This window comes from Leucoraja erinacea, chromosome 3 (genome assembly GCF_028641065.1).
Source record: "Leucoraja erinacea ecotype New England chromosome 3, Leri_hhj_1, whole genome shotgun sequence".
NCBI classification, from domain to species: domain Eukaryota; kingdom Metazoa; phylum Chordata; class Chondrichthyes; order Rajiformes; family Rajidae; genus Leucoraja; species Leucoraja erinaceus.
In genome coordinates this window covers 15,730,405-15,748,237 of record NC_073379.1, presented here as the reverse complement: position 1 = coordinate 15,748,237, position 17,833 = coordinate 15,730,405, and the positions used below count along the sequence as shown (strand labels likewise).

Genomic DNA, 17,833 nt, shown 5'->3' with positions numbered 1-17,833 from the left:
CTGATTCCTGGGATGTCAGGACTGTCTTATGAAGAAAGACTGGATAGACTTGGGTTTATACTCTCTAGAATTTAGGAGATTGAGAGGGGATCTTATAGAAACTTACAAAATTCTTAAGGGGTTGGACAGGCTAGATGCAGGAAGATTTGTTCCCGATGTTGGGGAAGTCCAGGACAAGGGGTCACAGTTTAAGGATAAAGGGGAAATCCTTTAAAAACCGAGATGAGAAGAACTTTTTTTCACACAGAGAGTGGTGAATCTCTGGAACTCTGCCACAGAGGGTAGTTGAGGCCAGTTCATTGGCTATATTTAAGAGGGAGTTAGATGTGGCCCTTGTGGCTAAGGGGATCAGGGGGTATGGAGAGAAGGCAGGTACGGGATACTGAGTTGGATGATCAGCCATGATCATATTGAATGGCCGAATGGCCTACTCCTGCACCTAATTTCTATGTTTCTATGTGTCTAATAGCGTGATGACTGTGGGGAAGAAGCTGTTTCTGAACCTGGATGTTGCAATCTTCAGGCTCCTGTACCTTCTACCTGAAGGTAGCGGGGAGATGAGTGTGTGGCCAGGATGGTGTGGGTTCTTGATGATGCTGCCATCCTTTTTGAGGCAGCGACTGCGATAGATCCCCTCGATGGTAGGGAGGTCAGAGCAGATGATGGACTGGGCAGTGTTTACTACTTTTTGTTGTCTTTTTCACTCTTGGGCACGCAAGTTGACGAACCAAGCCACGATGCAACCGGTCAGCATGCTCTCTACTGTGCACCTATAGAAGTTAGAGATACTGACATACCGACTCTCCGTAATCTTCTCAGGAAGTAGAGGCGCTGATGTGCTTTCTATATGATAGCATCAGTGTTCTCGGACCAGGAGAGATCTTCAGAGATGTGCACGCCCAGGAATTTGAAGCTCTTGACCCTTTCCACCATCGACCCGTTGATATAAGCGGTACTGTGGGTCCCCATCCAAACCCCTTCCAAAGTCCACAATCAGCTCCTTGGTTTTGCTGGTGTTGAGGGCCAGGTTATTGTGCTGGCACCATATGGACAGTCGGTTGACCAAGTCAGTCGGTGTAGTTTGGACAAGTGTGGGATGTTTTACATAGGGAGGTTAAATATAAGAGGAAAGTATACAATAAATGTGCAAGACCCTTGACACATTGATGTCTGAAGAGATCTACCAGTGCAAGCGTGTTGCAGCTACCTGAAAGTGGCAACAAAGGTAGATAGGATGGTGAAGAAGGCATAGGACATGCGTGCCTTCATCGGTTAAGATTTTGAGTGTGAAAGTCAGGAAATTATGTTGCAGCTGTACAAAACTTTGGGCAGGCCATATTCGGAATAGCGTGTGGTCTGCTTGATAGGAATGGTTTGCTGCATTATAGGAAAGGTTGGGAGACTTTGGAAAGTGTGATAGGTAGCTGGGAGAATGTGCAAACTCCACACAGACAGCATCTGACATCAGGATTGAACCCGGGTCTCTGGCGCTGTGAGGCAACAACTCTACCAGCTATGTCATATGAATCTCTTAACTCTGTTAATATCAAGTCCAAGTTCAAGTTTGCGTTTATTGTCACTTGACCAACTAAGGTACAGTGAAATTTAAGTGTACTCTAGTGTTGGGCCTTAGTATGCGTTCCATCCATTTGTTGCCTCCAGGCATTTTATTGAACCTGCTCCCATATATTTTTTGCTATGTATTTCAATGTTCGATTGATAGAGCTTGGATGGACTGTATGTCAATCCTATATTGTATGTCAATCCTACCAAGATTCCTGGTTGACTTCTGCCCTTATTTATAGCTATTTTTAAACTAGTACCTGTACAAGTAGATGTGAGGCTTATTTATTTTCAATAATTTATTTGGGATGACATCTTATCAAAAAATGAATAGGCAGATGAGGCAGCATTTTCCGAGTCACCAGGTTATTGTTGGATGCGTTTCTCAAGTGTATTTCTGATTTATTTATATTCTGCATGAAAAAGATGTAAACTAATTTGTATATTGTTGAGTGTTCCTGCTTTGCCCACTCATAAAAATAAGTGAAGTTTTGTCAATGGAGAAATCTGAAACATAAAACATAAAATCTAGGATCGTCGAGTGCAGGCCAGGCAGTAACACAGAAAAAAAATCTTCATTTTGTGTTTGGTATTCTTGCTCGGAACTGAAAGGAACTAAATTATTCTGTGGTGATTTAAAAAAACAAAACAATTTGTTTGCATTGGCAATGTATACTGTGGCCCATCATTGATTTCACAGTACCCTTGGTTCCTGAGACTTTCTGAACTATCTGTTTTGCCATACCATCAGAACTCATGGCCAGAGCTGTTAAACGGTACCGTAACAGTCCACCTAGGTAGCCGAAGAGCTGATCTAAGGGCCCAAAAAAGCTGGCTTCGGAAGTTGGCTACGGGAACGGCTGGGCCAGAGTTTCAGAGCCTCGACCTCAGGGAGGAAATTCGGCCTGCCCGATTGGTGCAGAAGTCTCCATGAGGTCAAGATCGGCTGCCTCCCCCGGCCTAGGCGCTACATATTTCAGGGAGACTTCTGGGGGAGATTTCAAGTGCACTCTCATAACTTGTCCATATTAAAGGAAATGCCGGACCACCAGTTGCCGGAAAATCAGTGGTGGACCTGTAATTGTTTGTTTATTTACTGTATTTAGCCAAAAATATACTTTCTAGATTTGAATTATTGTAAAAGATATTGAGGGAAAAGTAAAATTACAAAGAGCAGTCTGAAATCTTTGGTACACAAAAATTCTGGAGAAACTCAGCGGGTGCAGCAGCATCTATGAAGTGAAGGAAATAGGCAACGTTTCGGGCCAAAACCCTTCTTCAGACTGATGAGGGCGAGAGGAGAAGGGGAGAGGGCGGGGAGAAGAAAGGAAAAAGGAGGAAGAGGAGCCCAAGGACTGAGGGTGGGGAGGAGACAGCCCGAGGACTGAAGAAGGGGAGGAGACAGCAAAGGTTAACAAAATTGGGAGAATTCAATGTCTGAAATCTTTGTTTACTTTCAAGGAAAATCATGAACGAATGAAGATATTAGTGACAGAATTGAATGAGCGTGCAGAGAAAATTCGATTGGGTAAGTTTTGAAAAACTCAATGTTAAACTCTCTTAATGTTGATTTGATTTTCCGCATATTTGGAAATATTAGAAATGCATAGGAAGTGAGTCCTTCGTAACATTTTCTACTGGTTTCTGGATTGATTATTGGCAGGCGATATTGTGCTTTGGAACTTGGTGGTTACAAGGGTGGTGGAACAGAATTAGTACTTTCAAGAATTGGATAGGGACAATAATTTGCCAGTATCTGGGAAAAGCGGGAATGTGACAGAGCATAGTGTTCTGCTCCGAGCTGGCATAATCTTAAGAACTGTTTGGCTGCCTTCTATACTGCAATGATGCTACAATTGTTTTAGAAGGAGTTTCTGAGTCGCACAGTATTTATTCAAAGATGTAGACTATGTTTTTCCCTTCCAATCCAATTTGATTGAATTCTTAGAGAAGTAACAAAATGTATTAATAAGGCCAAAGCAGTTGATGTAATAAAATGTGGTCAAATAGATTTCAAGATTGAAGATTCCATATAGATCAAAGGAAAATTAACAAAGATTCCAAATATGGCTTGATTATAAGGGCAGAGTATGATGGTGGAAGGTTATTTTTATGAGTGAAAGCCTGTGATCTGAGGTGCACCCCAAGGGTCGGTGCTGGGAACTTAATGTTAGACAAATTGGAGATTTAAAAGAGTGGAACAATTGTAACGGATGAGCGTGGATACTCTTGCATCAGCACGCAGAGAGTTGATTATGTATTGTCTTTCTGCTGACCGATTAACACGCAACAAAAGCTTTTCACTGTATCTCAGTGCACGTGACAATAAGCTAACCTTAACTAAGCTCGTTTCCTAGATCCAGCACAATGTAATTTGCATACTGCTAATGTTTGTGAAATGCATGAAGCTTTGGATCTGGAGGTATGATTAGTAAGCTTACGGGTGACATGAAAATGAGTGATGTTGATGAGGATGAATGGACGATGTATTCAAGAGAGAGTTGGATTTAGCTCTTCTGGCCAATGGAGTCAAGGGAAAGCAGGTACGGGGTACTGATTTTGGATGATCAGCCACGATCATATTGAATGGTGCTGGCTCAAATGGCCGAATTGCCCACTCTGGCATCTATTTTCTATGTTTCTATGAAATAAAGTTGACTTGACTTGACTTGAGATTGCAGGATGCAATTGATCAGTTAGTAAAATGGACAGAGTAAAGGCAGATGGAATTTAATCCCATGAAATATGAAATGATGTACTTTGGAAGGACTAATAAGGGCAGGATTTACACAATGCTTGGTAAATCCTAGTCAGTACTGAGGAACAGAGGGACCTTGGGATACAAGTCTGAGATCCCTGTAAGTGACATCTCAAGTAGATACGATGGTGAAGAAGTCATGTGAATATCAGCCTTCATTAAGCAAGACATAAAATATAAGGGCAGGGTGGTTATGGAAATATTTACTTTATATTGTATAAAATATAACTTTATTACATTCATGCCAGTAACATTTTCTTTATAATCCTCAGGGGGAGGAGAGAAAGCTCGACAGCGCCACACATCCCGAGGAAAGTTGCTTCCTAGGGAACGTATTGATCAATTGTTAGATCCGGGGTGAGTGATCTCATGCTACCCCAGAGGACCTATTGATATTTACTTTTTCAGACAACAATGAAGTCAAGTGTTAGAGTTACACAGCACAGAAACAGGTTATTCGTCCCAACTTGCTCATGCTGACCAAGTTGTCTACCGGAGCTAGTCCCATTTGCTTGCATTTTTCCATATCTCTTTAAACCTTTCCTTCGCATGTACCTGACTAAATGGCTTTTAAGTGTTGTGATTTTTGTGAACGGCCCCACAGCTTCCTCTGGCAGCTCTTATCGTAATCCCACCATCCTCTGTGAAAGTTTCCTTTTACATTTTTCTCCAATCACCTCAAACCTAAGCCCTGTATTGTTAGATTATTCTGTTCTGAGAAAAAGACTGACCTTATTTATGCCCCTTACGATTTTTATATTTCTGAAGCCCTCTGGTCGAGTCTGGTGATTTTTTTCTGCACTCTTTCCAGCCTAATTACAATGGATAAGTGGAGAGGCTGATGGAGTAGAGAAAGCAGGGACTCTGCAGAAGGACTACGACAGGTTGGCAGAGTGGACAAAGAAGTGGCAGATGGAATACAGTGTAGCAAAGCGTGTAGTTATGCATTTTGGTAGAAGAAATAAAAGCATAAACCTGAGGTGGGGAACCTTTTCATGTTGGAATGCCGCATTAAGTTAGCTGTAATCTAATAAGGCCACATCCAAGAAACTTCAATTAAATATACTTCAAAATGTACATTATTTTGTTAAAATAGCCCTCGTGACTTACTAATGTTTTAATTGCAGCTGTCAATTGGGGAGGATTATTTCATTGAATCTTCTTTTACACTTTGGTATTTAAAATACGTTCATTTTAAGATTAAAATAAAAATAATAAAAGACAATCAAAAACATATTACTAAAAATAAAAGGTAGACAAAAATGCTGGAGATACTCAGCGGGTGAGGCAGCATCTATGGAGCGAAGGAAATAGGCGATGTTTCGGGTCGAGATCCTTCTTCAGGTCTTTTTTGTCTACCTTCGATTTTTCAGCATCTGCAGTTCCTTCTTAAATAAAAATAAAAGGATTTGTTCTACAAAATTTGGATTCATTCAAAACGCCGCACTTAATGGCCTAGAAGGCCGCATGTTCCACACCCCTGGCATAAACTATTTTCCAACTGGGGGAGGGGATTCAGAAATCAGAGGTGCAAAAGGACTTGAGAGTGATGGTGTAGGATTCCCAAAAGGTTAATCTGCAAGTTCAATCAGCAGTAAGCTCAAGTTCAAGTTTAAGTGAGTTTATTGTCATGTGTCCCTGTATAGGACAATGAAATTCTTGCTTTGCTTCAGCACACAGAAAATAGGAGGCATTTACTACAAAACAGATAAGTGTGTCCATATACCATAATATAAATATATACACACATGAATAAATAGACTGGTAAAGTGCAAATAACAGATAATGGGTTATTAATAATCAGAGTATTGTCCAAGCCAGGTTTAATAGCCTGATGGCTGTGGGGAAGTAGCTATTCCTGAACCTGGTTGTTGCAGTCTTCAGGCTCCTGTACCTTCTACCCGAAGGTAGCAGGGAGATGAGTGTGTGGCCAGGATGGTGTAGGTCTTTGATGATACTGCCAGCCTTTTTGAGGCAGCGATTGCGATAAATCCCCTCGATGGAAGGAAAGTCAGAGCTGATGATGGACTAGGCAGTGTTTACTACTTTTTGTAGTCTTTTCCTCTCCAGGGCGCTCAAATTGCTGAACCAAGCCACAATGCAACCGGTCAGCATGCTCTCTACTGTGCACCTGTAGAAGTTAGAGAGAGTCCTCCTTGACAAACCGACACTCCATAATCATCTCAGGAAGTACAGGCACTGATGAGCTTTCGTGATAATTGCATTAGTGTTCTCGGACCAGGAAAGATCTTCAGTGATGTGCATGCCCAGGAATTTGAAGCTCTTGACCCTTTCAACCATCGACCCGTTGATATAAATGGGGCTGTGGATCCCCTTCCTACTCCTTCCAAAGTCCACAATCAGTTCCTTGGTTTTGCTGGTGTTGAGGGCCAGGTTATTGCGCTGGCACCATATGGACAGTTGCTCGATCTCGCTTCTATACTCTGACTCATCCCCATCCGGAAGTGGCGGTGCTGTTAACAGCTGCGGCTCGCCTGCAGTCCGTCTGTCTTTACTTTTTTCTGTTGTTTTTTTGTCTTGTTGGTTAAGTTTTAGTTTTTGTTGGGTTGTGTTAGAGGAGGTGAAACATGTTCTCTGTCTCTTCCTTCGGGGGAATGCGACTTTTTCGTGTCGTATCCCCCTTCTCTGCCTCCGTCTGCGCTGAGGCCTAATGGTGGAGCTGGCGGCCTCCAACCTGAGACCAACACCGAGGCTCCGGAGGCAGAGCCAGCCAGGACTTACCAACGAGAGGCTGGCCATCTTCGGGCTAAGGCAGCGGTGGCCCGACTTGCTGGTGCGGCGTTCTGGCTATCGGGGCTCGGAGCTGAGACTGCGGGACCCGGAGCTGGGGCAGCGTCCTGGAGCTGGGGCGACGGCCCGGAGCGGAGACTGCAGGACCCGGAGCTGGGGCGGCGGCCCGGAGCGGAGACTGCGGGACCTGGAGCTGGGGCGGCGGCCTGGAGCTGGGGCGGCGGCCCGGAGCGGAGACTGCGGAGCTGGGGCGGCGGCCTGGAGCGGCGACTGTGGGGACCCGGAGCGGAGACGGCGTTCCGGCGGCGGCGGCCCGGAGGTCCGCTGGACTGGGAGATCTTGCTGGATCGATCGCCTCCCGGAGAACAAGGAGGGAAGGGGCGGTGGCCTGGAGCTTGGTGGGGGCGGCGTTTAATTTGTGTTTATTGAGCTGATGCTGTGGCGGGCCGTCTCAGGAGCGGAGACGGCGTTCCGGTATTTCGGCGTCAGCGACGACATCACCAAGGACGGAGGTCCGCGGGACTGGAGAGCGGTATCTTCGGCCTGGATCGATCGCAGGGATGGAGGTCTTGATTGGATTTTCAGAGATTGATAGATACTTGATTGGTAAAGATATCACGGGTTAAAATTTTCAAAGGTCTTTGATTGTCACGTGTACCAATTAAGGTACAGTGATATGCGAATTACCATACAGCCATTCTAAAAAAGCAACAAGACACACAACCACATAAAGGTTAACGTAAAAATCCACCCTAGCAGATTCCCCGCATTCCTCACTGTGATGGAAGGCAACAAAGTCCAATCTTCTTCCCTAATTTTTCTCCCGGAGTCGAACCATCCGTTGGGTGATCGAAGCTCCCGTGGCTTGAAGCTCCCAAAGTCGGTCTCTGACCAGAGACCGCGAGCTCCACGATGTTAAACTCCGCAGGCTCCCCGCGGTAGAGCTCAGAGGCCGATCCCTGGCAAAGGGATTGCGGGCTCCGTAGGCACCCCGCTGTGGAGCTCTCGAAGTCGGTCTGCAGCAAAGGCTGCCAACTCTTCGATGTTAGGCCGCAATGCGGACGGAGATACAATATGGAAGGAAATTGCATATCCGTCGAGGTAAGAGATTAGAAAAAGTTTCCCCCAACTCCCTCCCTCACCCCCCCACATAAAACAAGCCAAAGGACACTAAAAACATACATTTAACACATACTAAAAAAACAAAGAAGAAGAAAGGGACAGACAGACTGTAGGCGAGGCAGCCATTGCTGGAGCCACCCAGTAGTAATTATGTGGAGAAGGCAGGAGAATGGCATTGAGAGGGAAAGATAGATCAGCCATGATTGAATGGCGGGGTAGACCATGGGCTGAATGGTCTACTACTGCTCCTATGACATATGAACATGAATTCTTCCTATAGGTGAGCAACCAGAACTGCACGTGATATTCCAATTGTGGTCCATTCTGTCTACATGAGTCTCTGCTTTCAGGGAATGATGTATTTGTGCTCCCGGTCTCTCGGTTCTACAACACTCTCCAACACCCTACCATACACCGTGCATGTCCTGGCCTGATTTAAATTCAGTTTACTTTATAGTCATATACACCAGGATGCAATGAAATTTCTTGCTCACAGAGGAAACAGCATGTTTACATAAATGATAATCAAATTAAATAATTGTCAATTGCAAAGTTGCAGAATGGTGGAAAATTGCAGCACAAAACCAAACACTATTAACTTATCAAAATGCAACACCTTGCCGCACTGTCAGAATTAAATTCCATCTGCCATTCTTTGGCCCACTTCCCTAAGTGAACCTGATCCTGCTCTAGTCCAAGATAACCCTCTTCACTGTCCACTGTACCACCATTTTGGGTGTCATTTGCAAATATATTAACTACATTAGCAACATTGTCATCAAATCATTAATATAGATGAAGAAAACAAAAGTTTAGTTAGTTTAGTTCATTGCAACGTGTACCAAGGTACAGCGAAAAGCTTTTGTTGTGAGCTAACCAGTCAGCAGAAAGACAATACATGATTACAATAGAGCTATCCACAGTGTTCAGATATGTGATGAAGGGAATAACGTGAATAACATTAGTGCAAGATAAAGTCAGCAAAGTCCGATCAAAGATCGTCCAAGGGTCTCCAATGAAGTAGATAGTAGTTCAAGACTGCATCTGGTAAGATGATTTACCTGCAGTTGCCCGATAACAGCTGGGTAGAAACTTCCCTGAATCTGGAGAGTATGTTTTCATACTTCTATACCTTTTGCCTGATGGGAGAGGGTCCTTGATTATGTTAGTGGCCTTGCAGAGATAGCATGAGTTTGGTTTGTGTGATGACATTGTGTGATCTGTGTGTGATATTGTGAGCTGCGTCCACAATACTCTACATTTTCTTGCGGTCTTGGATGGAGCTGATTCCAAACCATGCAGTGATGCATCTTGATAAAATGCTTTCTACGGCGCATCTGTAGAAGTTGGTGAGAGTTGTCGAGGACCCAGCAATGAACCCTGCAGCACTCTGGTCATAGGCCTCCAATCAGAAAAGCAATTGTCTACTACCATCGTCGTCTGTATTCATTGGCTAGTTGGCTCTGATTTCATGTGATCTAATTTTCCAGACTGGCCTCCCGTGTGGGACCTTGCCAAAGCCCTTGTTAAAGTCGATGCTGCCAACCTCCGCAGTCCTACCCTCAGCTTTCCTCTTTTATCACCTCTTGAAAATCTCAATGAAATTTGTAAGACTGTCATCTGTAATTAGACATTTCCTTTTTTAAGTCCTTAGCAATTAAAACAGAAGCAATCTTCTTTCAAATTAAAATGTATTGTTCTGACTGAGCACTGATTGTGAAACATTGTTGAAGGTCCCGTGTTCTTGAGACAAGGCATCCAAAGATCACGGCTTCCAAATATATTTTAGATTTTTGGATGCCCTGTATATAAACCAAATATTTGTAGATTTAAATATCTATGGATTAATAAATAGATTATTTTGCAGAAAATATAATAATGATTTTCTGTTCTCTTTTACTTCGGTTTTTGTGGATTTAAAATCTAAATGGTCAGTTTTTAAACCAACACCCATGTGTATACAAGTTACAATTCCTTGCAACATATTGCTATGCATTACATTTTTAATTGACATGACAGTTGTGTATTAATTAATTAAGTGAATGGCACTGTTGGCGGTGTAGAGATTGCTATGGGGGAATCAAAGATACATTTGTATATTAAAATGCACCTGAGATGAATGCTGTTGCTTGTCGGGTAATCGGTTTATGATTAAAATTTCTGCAAAATTAAAATTCTTCTCATGAATTGGTACTTTTCTTTAAGTAGCACACTTTTGAATATGTGACTAGAATAGAAAATGTGAGTTCAAAATTGCTGTCTCAAGTTAATAACTGAAATGAAAAATCTGTCAGTTATTTGCCAGTACAGGTGCACAACCTTTTATCCGAAAGCCTTGGGACCAGACACTTGTCGGATTTCGGACATTTTCGGATTTCAGAATGGAAGATTTTTAGCGTAGATTAGGTAGGTAGCGCGGGCGGCTTGAAAAGTCTGGAGCAGCTGCCTCCTCCCCGGAGACCGGGAGAATCATTGCATAAATGTTAGTCAGTTAGTTTGGAGGGATTTTATGTGGTGGTGGTGGTGTAGGGGTGAAGGGGGAAACTTTAATTCTTAGTCCCCTACCTACCTGGTCGGCGACTCCCAACCTCGCGGAGCTGGGGGCTCCGTCCGGCCGCGGGCGGCGCCGGTTGTAGCTCCGACCCCGGCAACTCTACCCCTGGCTGCGCGGCTCCAAATCCAGCGCGGCCCGCGGCCGGACGTCCCAGCTCCGAGAATGTTGGGAGTCGGCGGCGTCGCAGCGCTGGGATACCAGCGGGGAGCGGGCAATGCCTTACCGGGTCGCCGTGCGGCAAGCTCCGGAGCGCTGTGGCCGCCTTCTTCCAACATTCGCGGAGCGTCGCTGGATTTGGAGCCGCGGAGCTGGGGGCTCCGTCCGGCCGCGGGCGGCGCCGGTTGGAGCTCCGACCCCGGCAACTCTACCCCTGGCTGCGCGGCTCCAAATCCAGCGACGCTCCGCGATGTTGTGTGTCGGCGGCCACAGCGCTCCGGAGCTTGCCGCACGGCGACCCGGTAAGGCATTGCCCGCACCCCGCTGGTATCCCAGCGCTGCGACGCCGCCGACTCCCGACATTCGCGGAGCTGGGGCGTCCGGCCGCGGGCCGCGCTGGATTTGGAGCGCCTCGCAGCCAGGGGTAGAGTTGCCGGGGTCGGAGCTACAACCGGCGCCGCCCGCGGCCCCACCGGCCACAGCGCTGTGGAGCTTACTGCACGGCGACCCGGTAAGGCATTGACTGCTCCCCGCCTCTCCGACCAGGTAGGGGACTAAGAATTAAAGTTTACCCCTTCACCCCCCTTCACATAAAAGCCCTCCAAACTAACTGACTAACATTTAAGCAATGATTTACAGATGTTTAAGCGTCTCCCGGTCTCCAGGGAGGAGGCAGCCGCTACAGTAGTACAGACCTGGGTTGACCGTGGGTCGTTTTGGGTCAAGTTTGGCGCCAAACGCGAGCTTTGGTGCGCAGACGACATCTGGAAAAAATGGCCGGTTTTCGGAGCTTTTCGGTTTCTGGAACTCCGGATAAAAGGTTGTGCACCTGTAACATGAATATGAACACTTCTGGATAATCATGGAAAAAAATAAAGCTTCCTTAATGTTTTTCGAGGAAAGGAGCCAACCCTTTCTCACTCATCCTCCTTATTGGACATGCTTCCGTGTAACTAGTACTCTTTGGTAAATTTAGTGGTGACCTAATGAACCCCTCAATTACAAACATAGACTAAACACTTTAACTCCCACTCCCATTCCCATACTGACCTTTCTGTCCTGAGCCACTTCCATTGTCAGAGTGAGGCAATGCAAATTTTAGGAGCAGCATCTCATATTTTGCTTGGCAGCTTACAACCCAGCATTATGAATATTGATTTCTCCAACTTCATACCCCATGCTTTCCCTCATTCGATCCCTCCCGCATTCTAGTTCTCCGAGTAGTTTCATTGTCCTTCTGATTAAATATTACTAATTGTATGCCTCATTGTGCCCTTCTCCTCAGCTAACAATATACCATTCTACATTTCCTTGAGCATCTTCCCCTTTGATCTGTGTTTGCACGCTTTACCCTTCCATATCTCTATCTCCCTCTCCTCTTGTTTTCCCTTGAGAAAATACTGGTGCAATAATTGAAGAGAAAAACAAAACTAGACAACAAGATTGACTGTATGTACATATATTAGACTTTTGAATTTAATGAGATTCCAGGAGCTTGTTTGTGTGTAATGTTGTCCATAAATCAGGTGTTTGGAACCTGCCTATTGTAGTGGCAGATTGTCACATAGTTCGAAAAATTAAACCTCTAGCCGTTTTTTGGATGAGCACGAATAAGGGGAATTTCTTCGAAACGCATGCAAGCTCACCCACAGAGACCTTCAGAGCCTTTTCACAGATAAGTCTTCAAACACAGTCTTTTGATGAATAAATGCTTTATTGTTGATAGAAAACAGTGAGATACATCCAAATTTCTTCCGACTCGTTACTATTATCTTCATCGAATGCCAGCTCCTCGTGTCTCCATAACACTTCGCATGATCTCCTTTAGACCTTGCATGGTCGAAGGGTTAACCTTCTCCATGGTGGCTCCAAACTACACTAACTCCTAAGCTTCTGCGCAAGATAGATAGCCCAAAGCACGCTCTAAAACACGTCATAAATCCCACCCACAATATAACGGGCAGTCTAAAATTTAAAGGCACATGTCATCATCAATGACATGCAGAACAAGCCAAATGGCCGCTACATACCGGCCCCTAGTTGTTCCGAGTATATAACGAGGCAATTACTAATAAACATTTAAAATGTAGCCATGAAGGTTTACATATATCAAAAGCAAAAGGTCAGGGAATAGAACCCCGGTGGCTCCTAGTCGGGAAATTGAACCCCGGTCTACCACGTGACAGGCGGGGATACTAACCACTATACTAACGAGGAAAAAATAGCATGCACTATATATCCGCAATCGGAATTCTTCATCGTCTCTTCCATCTTCACTTTCGCCTTCTAGAAGCAAGCATAACTAGGTTGTTAATCTTATTAAAATACTGGTTTTAGTTCAAAGTCATACTGTGTGCACCAAACCCTAAAAATCCGGCATGATACCCAGTATATAGTCCAAAACATAACAGTTCAAAGCTTTGACAGCATGAAACGTCTTCCTCCATGTCCAATCAACTCATGGATGTGTTGCAACAGTAACCTTCATGATGAAGGTAACGCCACTTCCGGGGGCCGGGGAAGGGGGGATGGCAGGACTATAAAACCCCGGATGCCAGGACGTGAGTCCGTCACTCTGGAAGATCTCGAGGGAGAGGCCACAACTGTGATTCTAAGCTGTGAATCAACTGAACTGTGAGTCTGCAATGTACTTGCAATAAATGATTTGTTAGCCGTCAATGAAAATGCAATGTTTGGCCTGCCCTGTGCTTGAAACTGCAATGGAAATGTAAATGAAATGAAAATGCAATGAGCTGCTTGGCCTGCCCTGTGCTTGAAACTGCAATGGAAATTGAAATGAAATGAAAATGCAATGAGCTGTTTGACTTGCCATGTGCTTGAAACTGCAATGGAAATGGAAATTAAATGTAAATGCAATGAGCTGTTTGGCCTGCCCTGTGCTTGAAATGGAAATGGAAATGAAATGAGTTGTTTGGCCTGCCCTGTGCTTGAAATTGAAATGGAAATGAAATGAAATGAGTTGTTTGACCTGCCCTGTGCTTGAAATTGAAATGGAAATGAAATGAAATGAATTGTTTGGCCTGCCTGAAACCATTAATTTTGGCCCACAAGGCCCCTATTAGCCGAGAAACCAGTCCCTTTTGCCGAAAATGCCCGTACGAGCCCAGGAGGAGCATTTTGGCCCAAAAGGCCCATGCCAGGCCGGGAAAAGTCCAGAATAAGTGCCTTTCACTGAGATTTCACTCAGATTTTGTTTTAAAAGAGCACCTTCAGCCCATCAGGCCTGTACTAGCCCAGGAGGAGTCCCTTTGGCCCATCAGTAAGTATTCCCCCCTGCAAGTATTAAACCTCGCCCCATTATTTTTCTCCCTCCCTTTATTGGCTGCCTGTGAGATCCAGGCCAGGATAGACTTTCCTCCTTCATTGCTGTGATCTTCAGAAAAAGATGAAAAATGTCTAAAATTGATTCTCCATCCTTCCCCCCTCTCTCTCACAGTCTCTCACCTGTTTTGGGCTGGATTTTGGGCAGTTTCTGAGCTGTCAGCCCACCAGGCCTGAGTGACTGAGCTGCCAGCCCACCGGGCCTGAGTGACTGAGCTGCCAGCCCAAGAATCCATTTGGCCCACAATGTCCATACTAGCGCTCTGAAAACCAGTCCCTTCGGCCCACAACACCCATACTAGTGCTCCAGAAAGCTCCCCCCTCACTGGCCACTAATATTGGAATTGGTGGAGAGGTGGAATATTGCATTGGGGAACCAACCCTCCTGTGTGAACATGGGTCCCAATGGGTCCTACTTAATAAGCAATATACCCAAATACTATTTCTAAACATACCTAATTCTTAAAAGCATTATTTAAAGAACTTATTTCTATTGAAACTGTATTGATTCTCCATCCTCCCCCCCCCCCCCCCCCCCCCCCCCCTTCTCTCTCACAGAGTCTCTGCCCGGTTTTGGGAGGGATTTCTGGCAGAATTTGTGATCAATATCCTTTTGCATCCTAAACTTTTGCCATTTCAGATGATCAGGTGTTTTCTTCTCCCCATACATGTTGGCTGACATGTTACGTATCTCCAGCAATTTCGTGAGGCCAAATGCAAATTAGAGGAACAGCATCTCATATTTTGCTTGGGCAGCTTACAACCCAGTGGTATAAAAATTGACTTATCTAACCACAAGTAGACTTGCATCCCCCCCCCCCCCCCTCCATCCCTCCCCCACCCAGGTTGTACCAGCTTCAAAGTCTTGTTGAGTCTCATTGTCTACACTTGTGTTCACCTAGGCCACAGGTGAATGGCCTGTTTCCTTTATCAACGTCACTTTTTTGAAATCTTTCATTCATTTGTTGTATATCTCTCTACATCACCGTCTATATCTCTTGCTTCCCTTTCCCCTGACTCTCAGTCTGAAGAAGGGTCTCAACCCCGAAACGTCACCTATTCCTTCTCTCCAGAGATGCTGTCTGACCCGCTGAGTTACTCCAGCATTTTGTGAATATCTTTGATTTAAACCAGCTTCTGCAGTTCGTTCCTACACATTCAGCTATTTTCTGTTGCATTGTCAGATTTTTGTTGCCGTTTCAGATTTCTAGCATTTAAATTTTTTTTTGCTTTTTTTGCACCTTTTTTGCACCTCATTTTATGTAAGTGAAAAAATTATTTAATCTGCCTTTTACAAAAAGGCTTATTTTTGTCAGGCGTACCGATGCATACTGGGGTACTGATTGTGGATGATCAGCCATGATCACATTGAATGTGGTGCTGGCTCGAAGGGCCGAATGGCCTACTTTTGCACCTTTTGTCTATTGAGGTATAGTTAAAAGGTTTTTTTCCTATTATCCGAACAGATCAGATATACTATACATAAATACAATCATCGAACTTGGGAACAATGGGGAAGAAATAGAGCACAGACAGTAACATTTAAAACTATTAAATACTAATATTTTTCATTTTATGGGAAATATCTGTTGGGAAAGGATGTGTATGCTTTAATTGCTATTATACCTTTATTGTCCCCAGGAAGCCTAAGTAATTCTCCATCAACGATTTACTGTAGAGGATGGTTGCTGTCATTTTGCTGATAACCATCTACAGCAGGATGTTTTAAGGAACCTGTTATCCGGGCAGCATGTTATCAATGAAAATGGTATTTTAAGTACCTTGGAGTTGTTTTTATTTAATTTGTAAAAAATGTTTTATTTGACAGATCTCCATTCTTAGAATTTTCGCAGTTTGCGGGTTATCAACTGTATGGTGAGGAGGAAGTACCAGCAGGAGGTATCATCACAGGCATCGGATGTGTATCAGGGTGAGCATTCAATTAAAGTGTAAAAAGCCTTCCCTTTCTCAGCTTTTTCCATTACATGATATTATGGAAGGGCATTCAAGATGGTGTCATTTTTAATAAATGGGGTGGAAGATGGGGAATTGAGCCACGATCCTAATGAATCCCATTGACTGCAAATATAAGCTAATTCCTGACTTAGATTCAGAGGGATTCTCTTGTTATTTATTGAGTTTAGTTTAACGTCACGTGTACCAGAAGCTCAAAAGGGAAAGTTGTAGAATCTTGCAAAAAATAAGAAGAGACAAATTAGGGAAGAATGTCGAGAAATGTTTATACTTCGAGAAGAGGTGAGGAAATTATGTCTTTCCTTTCATTATCCTGGCCTGTTGAAATGCTTAATTTCTACACGCATGTTCTATCTTACTAAATGTAAAATGCCATGAAAACTTTGCAAAAAATATTTTTCTTATTTTTGTAATTTTAAATTAACTTAAGCAGGAGCTCTGGAAGCAGTATGCTGTCCAAATGCAGTCAAAACTGTTGCAGGAAATTGAGTTTCAATAACGTCTGGCCTTTATTTATAAGTAGTTTACCTTTGTATGCCCTCTTCTGGTGAAGACAGATCCAGCCAAATGAAAATCCAACAAAATCAGGATCCATGGTATTTAGATATAGTAACTGCATAAAATGATTAGGAATTCAAGGCGGATGTTGTCTAATCCATATGGATTGTAAGACAAAATACCACGTTAAAAGCTGGTTGGACAATACGGGTAATTCTGCTAAAACGGATAATTACGTTCCTATAAAAACTCAAATTATAGAAAACTGTATTTATTATTGCGTTAGATGGGGAAATGGGGGTTCAGGCAAGAGTGGTTTCACCCTTGCAATACCAAAGTTATTTTTCTCGCAGATTTTTCCAAACAAGAGATTTTTTTAATAGCTATAAGGTTATTCTTGTTACTGCAAGCTAACAAAAACTAAAGGCTGTATGTTACATTGTTTAATGGAGTAATCATTGCTCCAAGTGTGATTGCTTGTCAATTTCATCGGCCACCTCTGAACGGTATTCTTAGGTGTCTGATTACTGTGGGGAGGTTACTTTGAAACAGCTTTATTTCCTTAAACTGTTTTAAAGTTTATAAAAAAATATATATTTAAGACTAAAATAGATGGTTTTTTAGCTGCCAAGGGGATAAGGGGCTACGGGGAGAGGGCAGGGATATGGACCTAGGTATGGTTAGTATAGTAAGACCTGAGTGATCTCCTGGACAAGTGTCGATCGCCTAGATTGGGGTCGGAGAGGAATTTCCCGGATTTTTTTCCCGAATTGGACCTGGGTTTTTATCCGGTTTTTTGCCTCCCCCAGGAGATCACGAGGTTCTTGGGGTGGAGAGGGGTGATAGCGGTATAAAGGGGAGGGTAGTGTCTTGTGTTCTGTGTCTTGTGTCTACTGTTTGTGGGTAAGTGTGTCTGTTTAGTGTTCAGCCATGAGCGAATGGCGGTGCGGGCTCGATGGACCTGGTGGTCTGCTCTCGCACCTACTTTCTATGTTTCTATGTTTCTACTACATATTTCTGCTGATCAATTGCCTAAGTAACTTGGCAGTGATTCCCTAGTTCCCGAAAAAAATCCCATTATAACCAATTTGGCAGTGTTTTCGTATCCGTTGATT

General features: G+C 43.9%; 1 protein-coding gene across 1 annotated transcript in view; it reads left to right on the top strand.

Moving 5' to 3' along the window:
• mccc2 (methylcrotonyl-CoA carboxylase subunit 2) overlaps positions 1 to 17,833 on the top strand; it is a 74,708-nt gene that overhangs the window by 2,560 nt on the left and 54,315 nt on the right. Inside the window, exons 2-4 of the mRNA XM_055632179.1 lie at positions 3,025 to 3,091; positions 4,594 to 4,678; positions 16,075 to 16,176. Of these exons, the coding sequence (XP_055488154.1) occupies positions 3,025 to 3,091; positions 4,594 to 4,678; positions 16,075 to 16,176 (254 nt within the window). The remainder of the gene's footprint in view (positions 1 to 3,024; positions 3,092 to 4,593; positions 4,679 to 16,074; positions 16,177 to 17,833) is intronic.